Consider the following 8,612-nt stretch of genomic DNA (forward strand, 5'->3'; position numbering starts at 1 on the left):
TTCGAACCCGCCACCTTAGGTGTACGTGGCTGGCGCCTTAGCCTGTTGAGCTATAGGCGCCGAGCCGCTGGTTCTCTTCTTAAGGGACATTTGTATCTCTGATATCACTTTTCTTTCACAAAGAGAAAGCTCAGTATGTGTGCAGATTTCCCTTAGGCAACAGGGGACCTGCTGTACATGTACTACACAGAAGATGCTAACTCCGCATCTTCTGTGTAGTACATCTTGAAGATCCTTCACATCAGGACATTGGATCTAATGAGGAAGATTTTGTTAAACTTGAAGTATTTTTTAATGTTAATAAATTGCGTTTCCATGGCATATTGCCCTATTGTCTTTTCTCATGTGGTTTCCATGAGAGGGTTGGGAGCAGTGGGGTGCTGATCCATCATACCAAGACCGAGGTTCCCTCACACAGCCTCAGTGTGTGACAGTCTTCTCCCATTCAGACACAACTCCTGGTGTCAGTGCTAAACTTTGCTTCTTTCTCTCATTTCTCTCATCCTTCCAATTTTCCATGTATTGGGGCAGCTAATGAACAGGGCTCCTTTCTCAGGCTCGTGGAACAGGGCACTGGTCATTCTTCTCCTTCACACTCTGCCTGCTGATGTCTGACATCTTTTGTTTTTATTCCAGGGGAAGCCATATGTCTTTGACCGTGTTTTCCCCCCAAACACAACTCAGGAGCAAGTTTATCATGCGTGTGCCATGCAGATTGTCAAAGGTAATAGATGTATTTTTGGAATCTATGTTCTTAGGCTCCCCATTCTCTACCCCACTTATCTCCACTAGCGTTTCTTCCCCACCGTCTCTTCCAGATGTCCTTGCTGGTTACAATGGCACCATCTTTGCTTATGGACAGACATCCTCAGGAAAAACTCATACCATGGAGGTGAGGGTTCTGACTCTGTAGGGGGTAAGGAGCCAAGAGTGCTAATGGGGGATCAAAGAATCTCAGGGAAGATCTAGGAATTAAAGATTGCCTGATGCAGAGGCAGCTGGGTACAGAGGGTGAACTGAAGGACAGTGTCACAGGGTGGTTCACTGGAAGCCCTTCAGCCTGGTGCAGTTTACCCTGATTTCCACTCATCCACTTTTCTGGTTCTGATCTGGAAAAGCAGCAGCAGTGAAAGTGCAAAGGGCTGCTCAGTCATCGCTCCCTTCCTGGAGAGGGGGACATGGCACGTATTCCTGCCTTACCATGGCCTTCTTCTCAGCGCCCACCTTTGTACCCACCTTTCCGCCTCGGAGCTGTCTCATTCTGCCTAAGCCCCAGCCTCACTCTCAATGCCCTCACTCCCCAGGGAAAGCTGCACGACCCCCAGCTGATGGGAATCATTCCTCGCATTGCCCGAGACATCTTCAACCACATCTACTCAATGGATGAGAACCTTGAGTTTCACATCAAGGTGACCAGGAGTGGCATCGGGGTGCTTTTAGAGGGGCCTGGAGGGAAGATCCAGGGGGAACCTACTGAAAACCTGGGCTCCCCAGCTTGAGCCCTCCCTTCACCTCAGTTCTTCCTTGTCAGAATGTTCTTTCCTGTTTGAGCAGGTCACATAGCAGACGTAAGGTAGGCACTCCTCACTTTACACTCCTTTCTCCCGAACCAGGTTTCTTACTTTGAGATTTACCTGGACAAAATTCGTGACCTTCTGGATGGTGAGTGTTTTGCCCAAGTGAGTGTGAGTGTGTGAGGAAAAGGAAGACCACGTTGTTCTTGGGGTTAGGTACTGCCTGGCAAGAGGGGCAGAGGGCACGTGAGACCCAATCCTTTGTCTCTACTCACCATCAATTTCCAGAAACTGAGAGGGTGAGAAGATGAGCTTATGGGCTCAGGCCTACAGATGACCAGCCTGAGAGGAGATGACCTTGAGGAGGGGGAGGCAGGACTGAGCTTTCAGCTCATACTGGCAGTTTAGTTTTCCTCCCTGTAGCACATAGAAGAAACCATCATCTGTAGACCTCGGGGTGAGAGGGGTGAGGTGGAAGTGTAGACCTTGCTCACTCTGTATGCTCTTTATTCAGTGACCAAGACAAATCTGTCTGTGCACGAGGACAAGAACCGGGTGCCATTTGTCAAGGTGAGAATGGGGCCAGTGCGTTGAGAGTGTGGGGAAGGGGTGAGATAGGTCAGTGACCTGGAAGCTGGAGGTGGCTATTCTGGAGAAATGAGATGTGGTAAGAGGCCAGGAGGAACCTGGGAGCTTAGAAAAGACACTGCCCTAAAAGGTCATTTGGCTCAGGAGGCTGAGGCAAGAGAATTGCCTAAGCCCAAGAGTTAGAGGTTGCTGTGAGCTGTGATACTACAGCACTCTACTGAGGGTGACAAAGTAAGACTGTCTCTTAAAAAAAAAAAAAAGGTCATTTGGGCTCGGCGCCCATAGCTCAGTGTTTAGAGCATTGGCTACATGCACTGGGGCTGGTTCAAACCCAGCCCGGGCCTGCTAAACAACGATGACAATAATAACAAGAAAATAGCCAGGCATTGTGGCAGGTGCCTGTAGTCCCAGCTACTTGGGAGGCTGAGGCAAGAGAATTGCCCAAGAGTTTGAGGTTGCTGTGAGCTGTGACAGCATGGCACTCTACCAAAGGCAACACAGTGAGACTCTGACTCAAAAAGAAAAAAAAGGTCATTTGGTCAGTGTGCAGGAAGTTTCATTTGCATATCAAACTTTATGGGTCAATGTCCATTTGTCCCCTGCAGGGTTGTACTGAACGCTTTGTATCCAGCCCAGAGGAGATTTTGGATGTGATTGATGAAGGAAAATCAAATCGTCATGTGGCTGTCACCAGTGAGTAGGGCTCTTGAGGGGGTCTTTTGTTTTGTTTTGTTTTGTTTGGAGACAGAGTCTTGCTCTGTTGCCTGGCTGGAGTGTGACCATAGCTCACTGCAACCTCCAACTCCTGGGCTCAAGAGATCCTCCTGCCACAGCCTCCTGACTGGCTAGGACTCAAGGCATGTGCCATGGCACCTGGCTAAATTTATGGGGGCTTATTCCTTTTTTTTGGAGACAGAGTCTCATTCCATGCTCTGGGTAGAGTGCCATGACATCATTGTAGTTCACAGCATTCTCAAACTCTAGGGCTTGAGCAATCCTCTTTCCTCAGCTTCCCAAGTAACTGGGACTATAGGCGTGGGGTCTTGTTCTTGCTCAGGCTGGTCTTAAACTCCTGAGCTCAAGTAATCCACCTGCCTCAGTCTCCCAGATTGCTACTAACCCCTTGAGGAGCTCTTGAGTTGGGGGCTATGCCTCTCTTTTGCGCCTTTCTGTGAGCAAGGGAAGGCTGTGCCCTCTAGAGGAGGAGTGACCCCTGTCTGTATGCCCTGCTGCCTGGCTGCTGTGGCAACTGGGCTGGACTTGCCAGGCACCTTCTCTCTTGGTGGGTGGGGTGTGGGTCCATGGGGCCCGGGACTGGGGACTTCAGCTCCTCAGGGTGGTACAGGTCCTGTTCGTCCCTTGCCCCTGCAGACATGAATGAGCACAGCTCCCGGAGCCACAGCATCTTCCTCATCAACATCAAGCAGGAGAATATGGAAACTGAGCAGAAGCTCAGTGGGAAGCTGTATCTGGTGGACCTGGCAGGGAGCGAGAAGGTTGGGGGGAAACCTTGAGGGAGTAGCCTTTTCTTTTAAAAAAATTTTTTTTATTGGGATACAATTGAAGTCGCCATAAAGTTCACCATTTTAAAGTGTGCAATTCCGTAGTTTTTAGCATGTTCCCAAGGTTGTGTACCCATTGCCACTAATTCTAGAATATTTTCATCACCCTTTCATGGTCACTCCCCATTCTCATGCCAAAGGCCCCTTCAGTCTCGTCAGCCACTAATCTACCTTCTGCTTCTGTGGATTTGCCTATTCTGGTGTTTCACATCATGGAACATGTGTTATGTGGCAGGAAGTGAGGCTGAGGGGGCCTCTGGCAAGAGAGTTGGGAGAAATAGAGAAGGACCATCCTTCTTTTGCTCCGTCTCTCTCCCTCCCTCCCTTCCTTCTTTCTTTTATTTTCTTTTCCTTTTTCTTTTTTTTTGTAAGAGGAAGGGTTTTATTTCAGCCTATGGAGCTTACGGCATAAAAGAATTTGAAATGGCTGGCTCGGCTCCTATAGCTCAACCGGCTAAGGCGCCAGCCACGTACACCTAAGGTGGCGGGTTCGGATCCCCAGCCCGGACCCGCCAAACAACAATGACGGCTGCAACCAAAAAATAGCCGGGCGTTGTGGCGGGCGCCTGTGGTCCCAGCTACTTGGGAGGCGGAGGCAGGAGACTCGCTTGAGCCCAGGAGTTGGAGGTTGCTGTGAGCTGTAATGCCACGGCACTCTACCCAGGGGGAAAGCTTGAGGCTCTGTCTCAAAAAAAAAAAAAAAAAAAAAAAAAAAAAAAAAAAAAAAAAAAAGAATTTGAAATGGCTATGCTCTACTCCATCCTCTTTCCTGTTCTCTCCCCTCTCCTTGGACCCGACCCTTTCCATCCGCTAAGTGGGAAAACGGTGGTGTCTGCCCTCTCCCACTGCACCTTGCTGGTAACATACCTGTCCCGTAATACCTTATAGGTCAGCAAGACTGGAGCAGAGGGAGCCGTGTTGGATGAGGCAAAGAACATCAACAAGTCACTGTCAGCCCTGGGAAACGTGATCTCTGCGCTGGCTGAAGGCACCGTGAGTGTTCTCTGGGTGCCCCCCACACCCTGTCCTAGCTCCTCCCCCACCTTCTCCTAATATCTCAACTCATGGGGTGCTTGATCCCCCGTCAGCACCTCTGTCCTTTCTGATTTTCCGTTGAATTTATTTCTCTGATTTTTGGTCTCGCTCCTCCCCAGAAAAGCTATGTTCCGTATCGTGACAGCAAAATGACACGGATTCTTCAGGACTCTCTGGGAGGGAACTGCAGGACAACTATGTTCATCTGCTGCTCTCCATCCAGTTACAATGACGCAGAGACCAAGTCTACCCTGATGTTTGGGCAGCGGTCAGTGGCTGGGTTTCCAGAGGGATCCCCGACACCCAGCTTCCAGCTCCAGCTCCACAGCTCCCTACCCAGGGCTGATGCAAGTCTCACCTCTGCTCCTCTTCTCCTTGTCCAGGGCAAAGACCATTAAGAACACTGCCTCAGTGAATCTGGAGTTGACTGCCGAGCAGTGGAAGAAGAAATACGAGAAGGAGAAGGAGAAGACGAAGGCCCAGAAGGAGACTATTGCAAAGCTAGAGGCTGAGCTGAGCCGGTGGCGTAATGGTTAGAGAGGAGTCCTGTGGGAGTGGAGAGCAGTGGGAACAGGAGGAGGCTTGTGAGCCAGCCCTGTCTGGGGGATGACTTGGTCAGGACAGTCTGCAAGGAGAGCTGTATTTCTGCTCTGGAGAACAGCCATGTGGGAGGAGAGAGGGGCTGCCTGTCTGTTGCCCCAATCCCCTAGAAAGGCAAGAGGGATGGGGCCTTGGCATTGAGGAGCAGGAAGAAAGAGCTTTTGGGTGCAGCTTGCTGTTCTGCCATCCCTCACCTTGCTCTGCCCCTTTACCAGGAGAGAATGTGCCCGAGACAGAGCGCTTGGCTGGGGAGGATGCAGCCTTGGGAACTGAGCTGTGTGAGGAGACCCCTGTCAATGACAACTCGTCCATCGTGGTACGCATCGCCCCTGAGGAGAGGCAGAAGTACGAGGAAGAGATCCGCCGTCTCTACAAGCAGCTTGATGACAAGGTGAGGCCTGGGGGGCACCAGATGAGAGGCCAGGGTTGGGAGGAAATGGCTTATACTTCCTTTCTTGGATTTTAAAAGGGACAATTCCTCATTATCAATAATTTCAAAAATACGGAAAAAAAATAAAAATATATAGAAGAAAATTAAAATCATCTATCATTCTACCATTCAGAGATAACACTGCTAACATTGTGCTTTTCTTATTTATTTATTTATTGAAAAAAATATTTTTTTGAGACAGCATCTCAATTTGTGGCCCTGCCTAGAGTGCTATGGCCTCATAGCTCACAGCAACCTCAAACTCGTGGGCTCAAGTGATCCTCTTACCTCAGCCTCCCAAATAGCTGGGACTACAGGTGCCTGCCACAATGCCTGGATACTTTGAGAGATGGGGTCTTGCTCTTCTTGCTCAGGCTATTCTTGAACTCCTGAGCTCAAGCAATCCATCTACCTTGGCTTCCTAGAGTGCTAGGATTACAGGCACAACCACCTCGTTTGGCCTGTTTTGGCTTGTTTTTATAACAACTCTGAAATGACTTTCTTTGTCTCTTGTGTGTAAGACTTTGCTTTTGAATGATTTGATTAGAATAGAATACTAGAGTGGAATTCTATGTTTAGAAATTGTTTCTTTTTATTTTGAGACAGAGTCTTAATCCATTACCCAGGCTAGAGTGCCTTGGTGTCAGCCTAGCTTACTACAACCTCAAACTCCTAGGTTTAAGTGATTCTCCTGCTTTCGCCTCTTGAGTAGGTGAAAGTACAGGCGCCTGGCACAACATCCAGCTAATTTTTCTGTTTTTAGAAAAAAAATTTTATTTTAGATAGGGTCTCACTCTAGCTCAGGCTGGTTTCAAACTCTTAAGCTCAAGCAATCCACCTGCCTTGGCCTTCCAGAGTGCTAGGATTATAGGCGTGAGCCACTGCACTTGACCATACTTTTAAATATAGAATTTAATTGAACATTTAAAGCATTTTACTGTTTATTGTTAAAGTCATGACAATTTCCAGGACAAAAGGAGTTTAAAGGTAAGATCAGGAATAGAGGAAAGAAGCTGAGGAAAAGCCTCTTTTTAGTGTGTGGGGTTTCTAACTCAAAGCTTAAACTCTCTGGGTTTTTGTCAGGATCCTTCCTCTACCCCCAACCCCATAACCCTAAGCTGGAAGGAGTCACTTCCCTTACCCTGCCTCTCCCCCTTGCCCTGCACAGGATGATGAGATCAACCAGCAGAGCCAACTCATAGAGAAACTCAAGCAGCAGATGCTGGACCAGGAAGAGGTAAGGGCAGGAGAACAGGGCAAGAGAGAGGAAAGGCAAAGAAAAGACCTTTTTAATTTTTTTTTTGACACTGTCTCACTCTATTGCCCAGTATAGAGTGCCCTGGCATCATCATAGCTCATAGCAACCTCATATTCATGGGCTTAAACAACCTTCCTGCTTTAGCCTCCTGAGTAGCTGGACTACAGGTGCCCGTTGCCAAGCCTGGCTAGTTTTCTATTTTAGTAGCAGTGGGGTCTCATCTCGCTCAGGCTGGTCTTGAACTCCTGAACTATAGTGATTCTTGCACCTCAGCCTCTCAGATGTTAGGATTACAGGCATGAGCCACTGGGCCTGGACAGAAAAGACCTTTTGAAAATCAGACGGAAGAAGGGCATTCTGCTTAGGGGCTGGTCACTCCCACAAGCTGCAGAAGCCTGGGAATGTCACAGGGGCTTTTCTTAAAGCATAGATTTTTGGAGTCCTTCGTTCTGTTGCCCTATTTCTGTGAAGCCCAAAGCCCACTTCCACTGGGTCTTGCTTTGGGTAGAGGGCTCATCTGCCCTGCACTGTGGGGCCGGGAAGGGATAACTGGCAGCGAGCTTCCTCACGGCCCTTCCTCCCCCTCGAAGCTACTGGTGTCCACCCGAGGAGACAACGAGAAGGTCCAGCGGGAGCTGAGCCACCTGCAGTCAGAGAACGATGCTGCCAAGGACGAGGTGAAGGAGGTGCTGCAGGCCCTGGAGGAGCTGGCAGTCAACTATGACCAGAAGTCCCAGGAGGTGGAGGAGAAGAGCCAACAGAACCAGCTGCTGGTGGACGAGCTGTCCCAGAAGGTGGTAAGTGGTGTGCTCGTGGTCTACAAGCTCCCTGGCCTCAGAGCACCCTTCACACCTAAGGGGACCTCCTCCCTTATACAACTATACTGCGTTTGCCCCTCAACACCGCTGTTCAGTGTGTTGTGACATCCTCCCTGTTGCTCTGTTTGTCCTCTGTCATCCAGACCCTTCTGCAGGGCTTGTGTTCTCTTTATAGCAGCCCACAGGGTCATGCATGAAGGGAGAGGCATCTGACTGGGCAGGGGAGGGAAGCAGGAAGACGGTGATATGGATGACCCAAGGGTCTGTCCCCAGGCCACCATGCTATCCCTGGAGTCTGAGTTGCAGCGGCTGCAGGAAGTCAGTGGACACCAGCGCAAACGAATTGCTGAGGTGCTGAATGGGCTGATGAAGGACCTGAGCGAGTTCAGTGTCATCGTGGGCAACGGGGAGATTAAGCTGGTGAGTGGGAGGAGATGGCAGTCTTATTCAGGCCATTCTTGTCCTGGACATGGTGGGGGATGCAAGATCCAGGCCTTCAGGGATACTGAGGAAGGCTGGGCCCAGAGCCCAGAAACATGCCTGCACACCAGACGCAGGCAGACAAGTGAGGCTGCACAAAGCCCACTGAAAGGCACGTTCTAATGGTGCCGAACAGGGAGCAATACACATGAGCCTGAAGCCGAGGTCAGAGGTGGGGGAGCAGAGTGAAGAGTGACATGCAAATCTGTGGAAGTGAGAGTGAGCTGGGTGACGGAGCAGAGCAGTTTGATTATAAAAGAAAATCATGGCTCGGCGCCTATAGCTCAACTGGCTAAGGTGCCAGCCACGTACACCTAAGGTGGCGGG

General features: G+C 49.8%; 1 protein-coding gene across 1 annotated transcript in view; it reads left to right on the top strand.

The window, feature by feature from the left end:
- The window catches only part of KIF5A (kinesin family member 5A), a 35,116-nt gene that overhangs the window by 12,154 nt on the left and 14,350 nt on the right, over window positions 1–8,612 (top strand). Inside the window, exons 2-15 of the mRNA XM_012805510.1 lie at window positions 637–724; window positions 819–892; window positions 1,305–1,409; window positions 1,614–1,662; window positions 2,029–2,084; window positions 2,708–2,795; window positions 3,474–3,598; window positions 4,553–4,657; window positions 4,819–4,967; window positions 5,083–5,231; window positions 5,515–5,690; window positions 6,898–6,966; window positions 7,578–7,784; window positions 8,079–8,225. Coding sequence (XP_012660964.1) covers window positions 637–724; window positions 819–892; window positions 1,305–1,409; window positions 1,614–1,662; window positions 2,029–2,084; window positions 2,708–2,795; window positions 3,474–3,598; window positions 4,553–4,657; window positions 4,819–4,967; window positions 5,083–5,231; window positions 5,515–5,690; window positions 6,898–6,966; window positions 7,578–7,784; window positions 8,079–8,225 — 1,587 coding nt within the window. The remainder of the gene's footprint in view (window positions 1–636; window positions 725–818; window positions 893–1,304; window positions 1,410–1,613; window positions 1,663–2,028; window positions 2,085–2,707; window positions 2,796–3,473; window positions 3,599–4,552; window positions 4,658–4,818; window positions 4,968–5,082; window positions 5,232–5,514; window positions 5,691–6,897; window positions 6,967–7,577; window positions 7,785–8,078; window positions 8,226–8,612) is intronic.

The sequence above is a fragment of the Otolemur garnettii genome, unplaced genomic scaffold (genome assembly GCF_000181295.1).
Source record: "Otolemur garnettii isolate 467f Iridium unplaced genomic scaffold, OtoGar3 scaffold00043, whole genome shotgun sequence".
NCBI lineage: Eukaryota > Metazoa > Chordata > Mammalia > Primates > Galagidae > Otolemur > Otolemur garnettii.